The sequence below is a fragment of the Pseudorca crassidens genome, chromosome 9, assembly GCF_039906515.1.
Source record: "Pseudorca crassidens isolate mPseCra1 chromosome 9, mPseCra1.hap1, whole genome shotgun sequence".
Taxonomy (NCBI): domain Eukaryota; kingdom Metazoa; phylum Chordata; class Mammalia; order Artiodactyla; family Delphinidae; genus Pseudorca; species Pseudorca crassidens.
Window position 1 is genome coordinate 105,479,520 of NC_090304.1, and position 16,420 is coordinate 105,495,939.

At 53.7% G+C, this 16,420-nt stretch overlaps 1 protein-coding gene across 4 annotated transcripts in view; it reads left to right on the forward strand.

The window, feature by feature from the left end:
* The first annotated feature begins 613 nt into the window (after positions 1-613).
* The window catches only part of ST14 (ST14 transmembrane serine protease matriptase), a 39,916-nt gene continuing 24,109 nt past the window's right edge, over positions 614-16,420 (forward strand). Inside the window, exons 1-2 of one of the 4 annotated variants that reach the window (XM_067751583.1) lie at positions 2,659-2,922; positions 13,566-14,706. Coding sequence is in view for 1 of the 4 variants with exons in the window: in XM_067751582.1 (XP_067607683.1) it covers positions 2,842-2,922 (81 nt within the window). In the remaining 3 variants the exon portion in view is untranslated. Of the gene's footprint in view, positions 666-2,658; positions 2,923-6,437; positions 6,551-13,565; positions 14,707-16,420 lie in introns of those variants that run through there. The other 3 variants (XM_067751585.1, XM_067751582.1, XM_067751584.1) reach the window with 3 other exon arrangements.

Consider the following 16,420-nt stretch of genomic DNA (forward strand, 5'->3'; position numbering starts at 1 on the left):
TCCTCATGCTCCTACCTGGAAGAGGTGTGTATCGTTTGCCATTTGCCATTTCCCTGCCCACAGTTAGCCACAGGGCCACACCTAACTTCAAATTCCAGCCTGTGCCCAGAAGGCAGAGAGCTGGAAACACTCTGGTGAAGAACATGAATGACTAGTGCTGTGCAAGCGGCTTTGTCCCAATGTGCAGAGATGCTTGTGAAGGAGAAGGGCTTCCCAGCGGATGAGAAGCTTTAGGAAAGGTGCAAATGTGGGGAAGTCTGGCTGCAGAAAAGGGGTCCTAGTAGGAGTGCTGGGAGGCAAGTTTGCAAAGGAAGACAGGTCACGCTGTGAGAGCCAGGCAGGAAGTTGGATTTGATCCAGGAGACACTGCGGGTTTTACAGGAGCTGTGGTTTAGGATAAGTAACCTGATTGCCTGTGCCGGAGAGGTCAGAGGGTAGCAAACTGGAGGCAGGAGATCCAGTTGCTTACTATTATTATTTTTTCTAAACGCACCACTTTACTTTCCTTGTAAGGCAGCCAGACATTACAAACCTTAAGCACGTGACAGTCACATGATTTCTTCAATAAGCCCTAGAGCTTCCACAACTCTCCTGGGGCCTACAGCCTGAGCAGTCCTGAGGAGTCTAACGGCAATGCTTCCTCCACAGACACACGTTCCTTTGAGGTTTGTTTGTTTGTTTAATACATTTATTTATTTTTATCTATTTATTTTTGGCTGCTCTGGGTCTTCCTTGCTGCACGTGGGCTTTCTCTAGTTGCGGTGAGCGGGAGCTACTCTTTGTTGCGGTGTGCGGGCTTCTCATTGTGGTGGCTTCTCTTTTTGCGGAGCACTGGCTCTAGGCACGCGGGCTTCAGTAGTTGTGGCGTGTGGGCTCAGTAGTTGTGGTTCGCGGGCTCTAGAGCACAGGCTCAGTAGCTGTGGCACATGGGCTTAGTTGCTCCACGGCATGTGGGATCTTCCTGGACCAGGGCTCGAACCTGTGTCCCCTGCATTGGCAGGCGGATTCTTAACCACTGCGCCACCAGAGAAGCCCTGATGTTTGGGGTGTTGAACACAAGCTCACTGGATCATTTGTCTTCAACACAGTCCATTTCTGTTCCTAAAAGTATTCACTGTACTTTCTTCTCGATGAACATGCTGACACCATCTTGAACAACCTCCTCGTCAGAGTTTCCCTGTCTTCATATATTCTAGCAGGTAGCAAAGGCCATTACAGCCCTTGGTTTGGACACCAACTTTCACACCTACGTGTTCAGGCTTATCTTTCAGAAGTTGTTCTATCTTGTTTACTGCTGAAGGGATCAGGGTGAGGGTGGCCTGGGTGGGCTGCAGCTTCCTCTGGCTCACAGCACGGACACTGGCCCGGACTAACAAAGCCGACATCCTCGCTGCCCTGGTGCCCCGGTGCCTCTGGCCAGAGCTTGGCCACCTCTCTCCATGGACAGGGTGGGCACATTCTCCATTTGCTTCTTATACTAATCCAGACAAAGGGGGATAAGAGCTTGAAGTGGGGTCTTCTGAATGGGGAGGAAAGAGAGGTGGTACACATCAGCTACTAAAGAGAAAGACTTGCTCAGGTCTGGATCGAAGTAGGTATGAGATGCAAGGGGACTGCAGAGTCAAAGGCGATTCCACGGTTTGGAGCCTAGGAGAACAGTATTATAAATGGAGAAAACAGTGCAAGATGGCAAGTCTTGGAAGGAAGTTCAGGGCCTGCTGATTGCAAAGCAGGGGTTTTAATTTTGTTTACTCTTGTTTCCCAGCACCCAGAACAGTGCTTAGCGTATAATATGTGCTCAATAATATTTGTTGACTCTGTAACGCCAGTAGAACACAAATGGAGAAGTTCCCAAGCAATTGCGAATGCCGAAGTGGCACTCCTTCACGATGCCAGTGCTAGGAAGGCAGAGTTACTTACTTGAAGCCACAAGATGAATTGCCAAGAAAGTGTAGAGAAAAAAAGGAGGAGGCTGAACCTTGACATTTAGGGGCCAGAAAATGGGTTTTGTTTGGGTTTGGAGGGGTTATAACTGAGACCTGGATGTGGAGCAAGGTGGGGAGAAACTGAAGATGCAGGGGGGAGGGAGGGAAAGAAACCAAGGTGGGCCTCTAGGAGGCGGCAGGGAGGTCGACTTCCAGCGGAAAGGGCCACTTCTACTCGAGGAGGAGGGCGAGGGGGTGGGGATTAAGTTTCGCAGTTGTTCGGTCCTTCCCGCCCGCCTCTTCCGTGAGGGGACAGTGTGCGGACCGAGGGCCACCCCCAGTCAGGTCGCCACTAGCTCTTCCACCAACTTCAGGCGGTGGCCTCGCTTTCCCGCTTCCCGAGGGGAGGAGGCGGTCCCGAGCCCGGCGGGATGGGGGTGGGGGAGGGAATGGGGAGGGGAGGGGGAGGGGAGGGGAGGGGGAGGGGAGGGGAGGGGGAGGGGAGGGGACGGGGAGGGGAGGGGAGGGGGAGGGGGAGGGGAGGGGAGGGGGGGGAGGGGAGGGGAGGGGGAGGGGAGGGGGGGAGGGGAGGGGAGGGGGAGGGGAGGGGAGGGGAGGGGAGGGGAGGGGAGGGGGAGGGGGAGGGGAGGGGAGGGGAGGGGAGAGGAGAGGAGAGGAGGAGGGAAGGGGAGGGAAGGGGAGGGAAGGCGAGAGGAGGGCGCGGGCCCGGGAAGGTGCGGCGGCGGCGGCGTGGCGGGCGGGGCGGCCCGGGAGCCACACCCTGAAACTACCTGTGCGCGACAGGAAGGGCCCGGCAGAGCCTCGGCGGCCGGAGCGCTGGGCCTGAGACCGGAACCAGGCCCGCCCCGCGCCCCGGCCCCGCGGCGATGGCCTGAGCCACACGACCTTCGGGACCATGAAGAGCGAGCGGGCGCGCAGGGGCCCAGGCGGCTCCGGGGGCCTCGGCGCGGGACTCAAGTACACCTCGCGGCCGGAGGTGGGCGAGCGCGGGAGGCGCGGGCGGCTTCGGGGCGGGACGCGCGGGGGTCCGCGGCCGGGGGCCTGGGGGGGCCGGGGACCGGCGGGCCAGGGGTCTGGGGGCCGGGGGTCCCAGGGGGCCGGCAGCACCGAGCTTCTCTCGGCCAAGGGAGCCGCTACGCTGCCGGCTTGTGGCCGCGGCGCCGACCCGACAGGTGGAATTTCCTGCTCGGCGGGCTCCCGGCCGGACCTTCGGTTCCAGCCTCGCGGCGCCCTCCCCGGTTCCGGCGGTCCCGCAGTGCCCTGTCCCGGTCCTCCTGGCCCTCAGGCCTTTCCCTGGCCTGGAAGGGGGCTCATCTCGGTCCCTGAAGAACTCCGCGCTGTCCGTGCACATCGGGAAAGGAAGAAGCGGCGCAGGCTCTGAGTGGGTGGTTTGGGTCGGGGAAGGGATGTTTCCAGGGGGCTTTGGAGTCCTAGCGTTCTTGGCCTCTGCAGGAATTTGTTTTTGTCTTGCTGGTCAGAAGGCAATGGAGCACCTGTGCAGAGGGCAACTGGGAGACCAGAGCTTCGGTTGCCATGGAGCCTGGAGCTTAGGACTCCCAGGTGGAGCTTGTTTGGGCTTCTCCGAGGGCGGGGATGGAGCCCTTTGGGAAGGTGACTCTGGGACAGGATGTGAGAACCTGCGTCTTGAGCTTTTGGAGACACTGAAGCAGGAAGCTCTCGTTTGGCAGAAAGGACAAGGACATCTTAAAAGACCTTAAAAACGAACATTAAGTCTTACCGTAGAGAGGCGGGAATGGGCTGTTAGCTGCTTTATTGATGGCCACACCTAGGTAGCAGTGCCCAGGCGAAACTAGCAGCCAGGCCTCCACCTCTCTGCCAGCGGGGACCCCGGCGTCCTGGAAGGCCCGCGCACCGAGTGGGCGCTGAGAGGCAGGGGCTGTTTCAGGAGGGAGCAGCGGATGGTCTGCCCCTCCCTTTCTTCCGGGATCCTGGGGTCAGTAAGCTCCTCTGCTACCCCGCACTGCAGCCGTTGCTCCCATGCCAGGCCAGATTTTGGAGGTCTCTCAAATCAGTTCCTTTCTCCAAGAGGCATCCTGACTGAGGGAGCTTGCAGAAGACCAGATTCTGGGGCTTCCGTGGTTCCCTGAACCACAAATAGCAACTGAGTCTGGGCACTCTTGTTTTCTCCACTTTTCCACCGGCTTTGCGGAAGGAAGTGTGGACTCAGCAGCCAGTCTGGAGGCTGGAGTCTGTGTTCCCACTGAGTGTCTGCCCTGCTGGAGGTGGATGCAGCTGGGTGGCCAGCTTCTGCGGCTTCTGTTTCCTTTCTGTAATTGCCGTGTTTGTGAATCCCTGATAATTGCCTCTTGGGGCTCTGGACTCCTGCCTCAGCAGAGGGCCTGCTGTTTGGTGTTTGTTATTTCAGCACTGTTTTTCTTCCCTCCCTCCGGGTCACTTGTTTTTTCTCACTTCCCTTCCTGGGACTGTCTCCTGCTGACCCTGGGAGAGCTGGGTCTTCTGGACTCGCCTCTCACCGCCCACGCTCCACACTGTCCTCCGGGCTCCCACGGAGCTCCCACCCGTCAGCCCTCGCTTCCTTCCCCCTTGGTCCCTGCTCATTTCTCACCTGCCGTGAAGCTCATCCGTTCTCCTCTGGGCTCTTCCTTCCACTCCGTTTCTGCCATTTTCCCCCGCGTGGGTCACTCTGTCTTTTCTCCTGCCAGGCTCCGTTGAACCCACTCTGTACCTCGTCCTGAGCTGGGCTCTCAAAGACAGATAAGATATGGTTGTTTCCCTTAAGGAGCTTACCTTCTTGAGAGCCACGCTAAGAGCTGTGTGTGAACATTAGACGTGACTCACTGTCCCGAAGGAAGTAGCCTGCTGTGCCCAAAGCTCCTTTCTGTCTCTCCGGGAAGTCTTCAGATGTGCCTCTCCACTCCGTGCTTTCCCAGAGCTCTCAGCCCCTGGATCACCCTGCAGTGTTTGCAGTCAGGGTCTGCAGACTCTCCCTTGACTCGTCTTCTGACTGGGAGGGGCAGCTGCTGTCCCTGGGTTTGTCCTCGGCATTAGCAGAGCCTGGCTGGGTCCTGCGGGGCCTCACACGGCACTGCTGCGTTTGAGTTCCTTGCTCCTGGCCTCTTCCATCCCTGCGTGGCTGGAGAAGGATTCTGTTTGGTGGTGCTTGTACTGGCTGCCTCCTTCCCAAGGCTGATGACTCCGGCCCCTGCCCCACTTCCACCTGTTCCTGTTTAGTGGGAAGTGGTCACCTCTGTGTTCCCCATCGTCTCCGGAGCCCTGATGTACGTGTTGTGTCTGGGGACTGTGTGAGCCCTGCCTGTGTGAGAGCAGGGGCACAGATGCCAGTTGTGTGGCTGTTAACGAGAAGTGGGAAGCCTGCCTCACCGGGTGTCCTGGCTCCTGCTGAACCTTTGATGGTGGCGAGGAAGCTGCTTTGAAGGAGCTCTCGGTTCCTCCTCAAGTCAGCATTGCCCTGGGTGAGACTCAGTGTCTCCTCGGCAAGCAGAGACCAGGATTGAGAAGTCAGATGTGGTGGGATCAAACTCAGAGGTCGTAGGGGCCAGGCTGTGCCGCTGTGGCTATTCAGAGTCTCATCGCTTTGTTAATTGGTCGAACATTCACTCATCCACATAATAGCTATTTATTAGGTGCCCATGGATGGAGCATGTGCCAGGTGCTGGGTAATAGCCCTGAGAAGGAGCCCAGTCACACAGTCTCTGCCCTCAGGGAGTTGAGTTCTGCATGGTAAGGACTGGGTTCTGGAGAAGCCTGCGGGCCGCTTAGGAGGGATGTCTAACCCAGGCTCGAAGGGCCAGGGGGGGTGAATTGTGGCCAGAGCCATCTGTGATGTGGTGACAGGAGCATCCAACATGGAGCCAAGACCTGGTGCTGCTGCTTTCCCGCCAGGTGATCTCAGAGATGTTACCTAATCTCTCTATGCCTCAGTTTCTGTGGCTATAAAATGGGGATGATATATATGTTACAGGTTTTTTGCAAAGATTAAAGGGGATGCTTTACATGAAAGCCCTTTATAAGTTGCAGCCTGGTGTACAAATCACACAGTTTGAATTTCTGAGTTGGAAAAGCCTCAAGACAAACTGTAAGGTGACGTCGAGTCAGCAAGATGCATGGGAAGAGGCTGAGAACCCAGGTTGTCAGGATGCTAACTGCGCAGATATGCGGCCTACCTGCTGAACACAGGGAATGTCTTCGAGGGGTGCTGGGGAGTAGCATCCCAGCCATGGAAACCCTCTTCAGTTTTCATTTCTCTCCCTTTACTTGGCTTCTATGAGGAAAGTCCTCCTGTGAAAGGGAAATGGATGCTAAGACCGGCTACACATCCCTTTCTTCCTCCTACCACACAAAACAGAACTTCAAGCACTTCTTCCTTTCTCGGTTCTTTGAGCCTGTGCTGGCCTCTCCGGAAGGGGAAGGCCCCGTGCTGGGAGGTGTGTGCAGGGGTGAGAAGAGAGCAGGGGCGCTGGTAAGCAGTGGGAACTAAGACTGAGACCTGGGTGCTGTGAATGGACAGCAAGCCTGCGGGCCTTATAACACCCTTCCCTCCACCTCGGTCCTGGGAAGACCTGGAAATCGTGGCCCTCGTTTAGGACACGGGAAAACTGAGGGTAAGAGAAGACAACACTAGCTTGACAGCTGCCCAAGGAGGAAGCCCACGTCGCCTGCTGCCCCTGGGAATCACTCGGGCGTGGGTCTGTCCAGAGCCGGCTCCTTGGTGAAGGCGCATCTCATCACAGGCTTCCCAACCTGGGCCTCTCACTGCTAGCTGCGGCCTGTGGCCGCCGTGGTTCCGGAGTCCCCTGCTGCCAGCTCGTTCTCTGGTCTGTGGTTCTGCCCAGGCTGTTGGCTCCTGTCTCTCCTAAGAGAGAAAGTCTGTTCTTGGAAGAGGAGTGAGGGTGTGACAAGCCCCTAAGGAGCCCAGGTCCCAAAGATGTGGCTTCTGACCCTGCGCACTGGCTACTACTGGCGTGTTTAGAATACGGATAATCATCGCTGAGTTTATTGAGCATGTACCGTGTGTGGGTATTGTACCTCTTAGAGTAAGACTATTATTATTATCCTTTTATAGGTGAGGAAAGTGTAGCACAGAGAGGCTAAGTAACTTGCCTAAGGTCACAGAGGGAAACAGTGGTGAGATCAGGATTTGAACTCAGGCAGTCTGGCTTTACTATATTCTACTTGGACTGCTGCAGTGCAAGGCGGGGCTGGCAGCCCAGTGGGCTCAGGAAGGGGAGAATTACTAAGGGTAAGAGTTGGTTTGATTTCGTAAGAAAATGGATTTTCTCTACTTGGGATTTTCTGAAATGCCTGGGGCTTAGCGCGTTTATAATAACCATTTGGTAGCATAGAAATGGGAGATGGGAAGTTCCAGGATTCTCATGGAGTTCTCACCCTGGCTGGCAGAGGTGAGAAGGGTATTTGGGGTTTGCTCAGAGCTCATGGGCAGTAATTGCCCTTTTTTCTTTGCTAAGAACTTTTTTTTCTTTTTATATATTTATTTATGTATGTATTTGGCTGCACCGGGTCTTAGTTGTGGCACACGGGATCTTTAGTTGCAGCATGTGGGATCTATTTACCTGACCAGGGATCGAACCCGGGCCCCCTGCATTGGGAGCGTGGAGTCTTAACCACGGAGCCACCAGGGAAGTCCCACTGAGAACTTTGCTAGAAGCAGATTCCTATGAGAATTCTGTCTTGGAATCTCCTATTTTCAGAATTTGCTTATTCTGTCCAGGCTTAGCAACAGAACCTTTTGAACCCTTGTGATAGTTGGCTAACCGGTCGGAATCTTGGATCCTCTGTCTCTCTGAGTTAGTTGGTGGTGATGATGGTGAAAAGATGGAGAAGAAGATGGTGATAATCATTGCTACCCATCACTAAATACGAGGACTTCAGTGTATTCTCTTTCTCTATCCTCACAGCAGCTATACGCGAAAAACTTAGTTTACAGATGACAACACTGAGGTTCAGAGGGCTTGCATAATGGCCCAAAGGTAGAGGCACAGCAGGAGTTCAAACCTAGATCTGTGCACGTTCAAAGCTCATAGCCTTAACCTCAAAGCCATTGTACAGTTGTGTTCCAAGGGCAGGGGGATTGATGCACGTCCCCAGGCAAATCCTAGGACACATCGTCCAACAGAGTGCTGAGAACCAGGCGCCAACACAGATCCACTAAAGACCTCTCACACCAGACTCGTCCGCTTTCTCCTCTTGATGAGGTCACTCACCTGATAGACCAGGAGACTGGCTGGAGATGGGATTTCAACAGGCTTTGGAAAACGTAGCTTTGTTTTCACTACACACACGATTAAAAATCATAAGGGGACTCATCAGGTTGTTTACGTTTTGCATGACTCTTTCCAGTCTTCGCCACACGCTTGGGTTTTGTCTAGTGTGTTGCTGTACACGTACTGTTTATGTTCTGGAAGGCATATCAGCCTCCTATCTGCTGTCACGCTGGAGGGCCAGGGGCTGGAGGAGAGTCTGGTCTGGAGGGGGGTGTCTGGCTGAGCAGCTGGGCCTACGAGGGTCCCCTCGTGCATCCAAGTCCTTTGGGGCGGTGGCCTTGGGGCTGCCCCTGATTCCCTCCTTTGTCATTTCTTTTTTTAAAAATTAATTTTATTTATTTATTTTTGGCTGCGTTAGGTCTTCGTCGCTGTGCGGGGCTTTCTCTAGTTGCGGCGAGCGGGGGCTACTCTTCATTGTGGTGCGCGGGCTTCTCATTGCGGTGGCTTCTCTTGTTGCGGAGCACGGGCTCTAGGTATGTGGGCTTCAGTAGTTGTGGCACATAGGCTCAGTAGTTGTGGCTCACGGGCTCTAGAGCACAGGCTCAGCAGTTGTGGCGCATGGGCTTAGTTGCTCCGCGGCATGTGGGATTTTCCAGGACCAGGGCTCGAACCCGTGTCCCCTGCATTGGCAGGCGGATTCTTAACCACTGCGCCACCAGGGAAGCCCTGTGTCATTTCTTATCTAGTAACAACTCTGATGAAGTCTTGGAGGTTTGCTTCTCAGCTCTGTCGATGATACCCTAGTGGGAGGGAAAGGCCGATACCTCGGATGATTTAATCATGAGTCAGAAGGACCTAGGCTGCCTGCAGGAGAGGCTGCTGAGAATAGCACTGTGTCCAGCTGCCTTACGGGTAAGAGCACCACCCCGACAGCAGACGCAAAACCTCCACCCTCCCACAGCTGAGACGTGAGGGGCCTGAGGAGTGAACGGCACCACAGCAGATCCAGAAGTTTGAGTTGACGAAGCCAGGCATGTAATGTGGCTCCCTAAAATGTAAAGTAAAAAATTTCCCCCTCCCCGATGTTTTTATTTGTTTATACTATTTTTTTTTTGGCTGCACCCACGAGGCATGCGGGATCTTAGTTCCCGGACCAGGGATTGAACCCAGGCCCTCAGCAATGAAAACGCGGAGTCCTACGCACTGGACCGCCAGGGAATTCCCTAGAGAGGCATTTTAATAACTTGGTATTTCCTATGCATATTTTCTAAAAAAAGTTGCTTTCTTTTTTCTGATCATTAAAGTTAGGAAAGGACTTTTTAAAGTTGAGCAATACAGAAATACACACAGTGAAATTCCTCTGAAATTCTCTTCCCCAGGTTTTATAACCCCTATAAATAGTTTGGTTTCTGTTATCCCACAGTCTTCTATTTCCCCAAACGGAATCATGATGTCATTCCTGTTCTGCAGCTAAAGACATGGTTGTAATGAATTAATTCATCACACGTTTATTACAAATCTTAACCCATGCTAAGACTGTGGAGCAAGACACAGCCCCCTCTCCGCTCCCCCATCCTTAAGGAGCAGATGGTTGACTTTGAGAGACTGAGAGACTGGGATGCGGGTATGTTTGGGGTGATAGGGAAACTGGAGGCTGTCACCCCAGTAAAATGGTGGGGCAGGGGCTTTCCTTGGGAGCATCTCAAAGGAGACACCTAAGCTGAGTCTGGAAGGGTGGGAAGTGCCCAACAATTTGACTTTTTTTTTTTCATTTAACATTGTATTTTAGAGAGTTTTTCCATGTTACTTCCTACTCTTTGAAAAACCGCTCTTGCTGTGTAAACTTTCATCAGGTGGATCTGTCATTCTGTATTATTATTATTTTATTTGTATTATTTGTGCTAATTGACTGTGTTATTGGACAATTAATGGAAACAGAGCGATGGGGATAAGGGAAGAGATTGACGGGCAGCCCTCATGGGGCCCTTGCTGGTCAGGCCCCGTTTGGATTATGCTGTTGAATTCTGGGTTCCACATCTTAACGGGAATGTTGCTGCTGTGCAGATGGCCAGAGGTTCAGAAAACACTTTGAACCGTTGTTGAGCATTTTAGCCAGAGAAAGAGCAGACCCAGAAGAGTATTTCAGGAGCTTCCCTGAGCTGGAGGAATTAGGCTGGTTCTATTGCAGTGCTAATGTGCAGGGCTATTGTGATGCCGATCGCCCTAGGGGGAAGGGAGAACTTTGTAACACCGGCCTTAACTGAAAATACTCTTTGCCCCAGAAAGGGTGGCCTTGGGAGGACGGGAGATGCAATGATGTCTAAACTGTTTCAGCTCTAAGAATCCGATTCCAAGGACACAGTTCTCTCCTCTCTCCCGTCCTTTGACTTCTGTGCACAGGTTGTAATTGTGGACTGGGGCCTCCAGGTGCCCTCCCCTGGCGACGACGGGGCTTTCTTGTTTGCATATTCAGTGCTTTCTCCCAAACAGCTAGATTTGTAGCTGAGTGAACATTCCTGGGAGCTACTGAAAAGGTGGAAGAGGCGTTTCTGAATGTAGTCAATTCCTGGAGGCTGGTGTGCTTGGGGGTGTTTCCACTAACTTCTGCAGATCCCTGGGTCCAGCAAGGCAGCTGTTAAAAAAGGCTAAAAGGTACTGCGGAATACCACTCAGCAATAAAAAGGAGCCAAGCATTGATGCATGGTGCTCCAGGGAATCTTGCTGAGTGAAAAAAGCCAGCAATCCCCAAAGATTCTATACTGGATGATCCATTTATATAACATTTTTTAAAAAATTTTATTTATTTATTTATTTTTGGCTGCATTGGGTCTTCGAGGCTGCACGCGGGCTTTCTCTGGTTGCAGCGAGCGGGGGCTACTCTTCATTGCTGTGTGCGGGCTTCTCATTGCGGTGGCTTCTCTCGTTGCGGAGCACGGGCTCTAGAGCGCAGGCTCAGTAGTTGTGGAGGGCGGGCTTAGTTGCTCCACGGCAGAGGGATTATCTAACATTTTTGAAAGGACGGTTTTAGGCTAGTGGCTGGGGGGCAGAAGGGAAGTGGGTATGGTTGCAGAAGGGCAGTGGGAGGGATCCTTGCGTTGGAACTGTTCAGAATCTTGACACTTGGTAGTTACAGGAACATACACCAGTGATTAAATCGTATGGAACTTAATAGTTACACACAAAAGAGTACAAGTAGAATGGGAACTCTGAACCAGATCTGTGGGTTATATCAACATTGTGGTGTTATAACGTCGTCTTACGAGATGTTACCACTGAGGGAAACTGCGCAAAGTGTACAAGGGATCTTGGTATTATTTCTTACAACTGCATTTGGATTTACAGTGATCTCAGCAAAAATGTCAATAGCTAGAAAAAGCACTAGCCCATGAAATCGGAATGTGGGCTCGGTGAAAAGTCAAGAAGAAGGTTGGAAAGGAGTTACACGGCGCTGCCTTTATCTCTGTCTTGTTTAGTTTCTTTCTTGTTTAGTTTCTTGTTTCTTAGTTTCTTAGTCTTGTTTCTTGGTTCTTTGTTTAGTTTCTTTCTGGTTTAGCTTCTGGGGGAAGCTGCCTGGTTGTGCCCCTGCGGGCAGATACTTCTGCTCCCGGTCAGGTGACTGGAGCGGGAGAAAGGTGGGCGTGGCTGCCCCAGGAAGATGGTCTCTGGCCAGAAAGGACAGGGCAGGTGCAAAGTTTGTGGGATCAAAGAGACTGGCTGGGTTTGGGGGTGCTGCTCTGTTACACAATCTTGGAGCCCATCTGAGATGGAATTCTCTGGTTGGAATTACAAAAGAGGTTGTGCCCTGGGGGAGCATTTAACTGAGGGCTGGGAGAGGGTGAGACCGGGAGGGCCTAAACTTAGACACCTCGGTATCGGTATCAGGTATAGCAGGTGGCCGGGCTGGCTGACACCAGAGAGCTTGGGGGGCTATCAGCAGATCCCTGGGGTGTGGACTGAGCATTCTCTCCCCTTCTAGGGGTGGACACCTGTCTGGAAAGTTGCCTGGGTCCTGGCACCTGCCTTGGGTAGGCTACGTAATTCTGGCTAGGAAGAGAGAAGTCCTTCCTCCCATCAATCAGTCAGGTTCTAACCCTGCGCAAGGTCAACGGAAGGGGGTACGGGGTAGAGAAGCAGTACAAAGAGGAAAGTGGGGCAGCCTGACCTCCTAGGACTGCCTGTCCGCCCTCTGTGGCTGGGGGCTATCATTGATGCCAAGGGTCTGAGGGAGGTGAGGTCCCAGCGAGAAAGACTGTGGACCAGGGTGGTCCTTGGACACTTCCTGGAGGGGCTCGGCCCTGGGCTGTGTCCTCAGGGACAGGCTGGGCTTGGGAGGTGGTGACAGGAGCAGAGCCTTTCAGAGTGGCAGGATGGTGCCTGCTTCCTTACAGCCTTGGGGGCCTCCTGGCTGGGGTCAAGGTTAGCACCCCCAGACCAGTGTTGAAGGGGTGGAAATCCACCAACTCCAACCCCTCATAAAAGAAAGAAGAGGCTTGTATCCACGGAGTCCGGTTGCAGGTGGTGTGGTACCAGTGCCACAGTGGCATGGGCGGGGGCGGGGGGTGGCCCTGGGCAGTGCCAGGTATCGGGAGGGGACCCGGACATGAAACCTGCAGGAGCTTGACGCTGGCTGGCAGAGAACCACCCGGTCCCGGGCCAACAGTGCCCGCGTTGGCTGAGTCAGCCCCCTGGGACTCTCCGTCCTGCTCTGACCAGGTGTGCAGTTTTGGGTTATTTAGTTTCCTTCAGTGGGAGCTATTGGCTCTCGGTCAGCTTTCTGTTCTCCTTAGACTCACAGATCTGCAGGTAATTCTGGATCCTCCTTAAGGCCCCGCAGCCTCACCCATTTTCCGGCAGGTCCTTCTTCAGGTGGGGCAGCTGAGGACAGTGACGAGGTTGAAGGGGAAGGGTGAGAGGGTCAAGCAACGAGAAGGCAGAGGGTTTGGGGAGTCCATCACCAGCTGACCGGCCTTGGCTGGCAGTGTGCGTCTGCAGAAATCCGCTGGCAGCCTCCGGGGCTTCTAGATGGTGCTAATAACCTATCGTGGGGAGATCCTGGGCGCAGAAGCCAAGTCCAGCCCCTTGCGCAGGTACCTCGCATCCCAGGCGGTTGCTTAAAATAGGCTGACTGAAACTGACACGACCCAGCTGGCTCCTCTCGCTGTGGCGGGAGGTGGGTGAGCCGGGCCAGCAGCCTCCTGGGAATGGTAGGCGGCAGTGTATTCTCACAGGCTGGTTCCCAAGAATGACCTGGGACGCAGGTTAGACTTGCGGACCCTAGGGCTCTGCTCCTGCCCTGCTGCATTAGGATCTCCCGGGAGAGGGGCCGGGGAATGTGGATGCGGAGCAAGCGCTGTGCTTCTTTTATTGATTTTTTATCGTTATTTTTCATGGCTAGGCAAGTGTGGAGTATGCTGGGCTGGTGCCGTCAACGGGAGCTTCCTGTTTCTTGAGAATCTGGCTTCTTTTGGGATCAGATGCCCCGGGCTGGTGAGCGGGTGGATTCCGACATGGGTTTCTTTTCCCTTCTCCTTTGTTGCTTCGATCGTCCTGTGATGAGCAAATCAAGTGTCCTTTCTGTGCCCATCATTTTGCTGGGCCAGGACTGCAGTGGCCACAGGCTAGGTGAAGTCCCCACCCTTGGGAACCTGCATATTGGCCGCACGCTGCCCACAGCCTCTTGGATTTTTTGTGGGTGCTGACTTAACTGGAGAGAGTCCATCAAAGTACAGGGTCCCTTCATAGCCAGCAGCTTGAAGAAGGGGCCTTTCTCCAGTTTCACCCCTGGTATCTCAGTGCTACGTGTTGTACTGTTCTCAGCATCTCCCAGGGTGACAAATGCAGTGTTAAGTTTTGGAATACACTCCTTGCTCTGTCGTCTCCGGTGGCCTTGAGCCCATGCTGAGTTTCTGGGGACCCTGGCCAGGATCTGATTGGAACTGGCATCGGGGAGCGGCCACGAGAGTCACGCCGGCTTTGTCTTTCCTCTTGGAAAGAAAAGCATCTTCGCAGTGCCATGGAATTGGCCCTCACCTTGGAAACCCGCTGCAGGTGCTGAGACTGTGCTTTCTTGCTTGAACCATCTCAGGGATATTTTATGGTCCTCATGACCACGGTGGCGGGATGACATCATCATGGAATTGAAATCCATCCCAGCTGGTGGTGGGTACACCGAGTCACGGAACTGGTGAGCGAAGAGTGCCTGCCACCAGTCCACGGCAGAGTTGGGAGTGGCACATGAAGCCAGCCACCCTCGTCTTCGTCTCAGGTCGGTGTCTCCAGCCAGTGACATCACCTCTGCCCCTTGACCTTGATCCTCAGCTGCAGAAGCACATCACCAGACGTCACGTGAGGGCCTTTCGGGGCCCCTCCCAGGACTCTCGGCCACCTCTTCAGTCTTCAGCTTCATCCCCTGCCTTCCCGGCAAATCACACCCAACCTTGGCCAAATGAGGAACAGTCTTTAAAAGGAGAGCCTGGCATGAAGATTTATTTCTTCTCCGTCTGCTTCGACTGAAATCTCGTGCAGATTTTTAGATCGTTAGTATTGTTTTTGCTATTTATAAACGTGAACCCTTACCAGTAGCTTTTCTCCCATGAGGACCGCACTGAGCTGCCAATGCCACCTTCCGGCTTTGGATCTGCGGGTCCCCGGAGCCGGTGGGAGAGCGGGCCCTGGTGAGCGAGTGGCCGGCCGTCAGTGTGCGCTTGGGGAGCCAGGTAACGGGTCCTCGCCAGCATGAGGGTTCTGTGGTTGACTTGGACACAGTTTTGCTTGCTAAGCATTTAGCTTTCAGCCCTGGTGAGTTTCGTACCTAACAGGAGTAGGGTGACCACAAAGGTCTTTCCTATAGCATCAGATGAAATATGCCTTTTCCTTTTTACCTTCTATAAATTAGTGTTTTGGACAACCACTGACCTTGGGGAGGATATGCATCATTTGCACTAGTGTGCTTAAACCAGCAGAAAGTATGATATTTTCCGGGGCTTCTCTGTCTCCCCTCCTGGATTTTTGGGTGGTGCTCCCTCTATCCCTCCAGGAAGTTGGGTGGGGATGGTGGTGATCTGATTTGCCCCTGCACCCCACCCCTTGGGTTCTCCCCCTTTGTCCCTTTGGGGCTTCACTCTGTGTGCACCCCTGATGTCTGTCTGTCCTCCAGGAAGTCATCCCTTGCTCTCTTGTCTGAGCTGGCCTTGAGCCAAGATCTAACTCGAGCTGGCCGGGGAGAAGAGGCCATGAGAGTTGCATGGCCTCTGTTTGTGGTAGGCCAGCACCTGCTTTACAACACTGTGTTTTGTATGTGCACCTGTAAATGTGTTTACTTTTACGAAAGACAGGACAGGCAGAGGCAGGCACCGGCATCCTCCCTCTTCTGTTGGCTCTGCAGTCTGTAGAGAGATGGTTATGTGTAGGGAGAAGGTTATGTTTTCAGTTAAGCCCGAACGGATGGGAGCTCCCTGCCACTTGCTCCCGGGGGCCACCCAATCCCGGGCATCCGTGAAACCCCGGCGAGGGTTGGTGTGGCTTGTCCCGCTTTGCTGCTTTACTGGCTTCACTCCCTTTGTGACTTTGGACAGGTCACTCCCTGTCTCTCAGCCTCAGTTTCCTTATCAGTGAAAGGACTGGGTTAGGCAAGATGATCTCTAATATGCCTGAAAGTGGGGCCAAGAGTAGGGTAATAAAAGGAAGTCATCTAGTTACTGATTAAACAGCATTTCTGGGCTGAGTGGAGCCTGGTATTCACAGTGCAGGGACGACCAGGGCCCTGCCTATGAGGCAGCGCCATGGCTGACAACTTGCTCCACGGCCAGGCTGGAGTGGCCCTTGGGCTCCACTGTCCATGCTGTTGGCCACCTTCCCCTTCCCAGGGAGTTTGCTTTCCCATATCCCAGAATACTTGCTCCCTGAGTTCTGGAAGCTGACCACAGGGAGGTAGAAAATCAGGATCAAATCTGCAGCTGCCACCCAGTGACTGTGTGGTCTTGCAAGGTCACCATTTCTCCCTGCCTTTCTGTAGAACGGCAGTGAGGGCACCAGTCACGCATGATTCCAGGATTGTTGTGAGGCTTGGGTAGGAAAACAGTTGTGAAATTACCCTGTACATTGAAAATAAACATATGAAACTATTATGTTACATTTCTTCCAACACATATAAACATAGACACACAGGGACTTGAGAGTCTGCCTGCCAATGCAGGGGACACGGGTTCGAGCCCTGGTCCGGGAAGATCCCACATGCCACGGAGCAGCTAA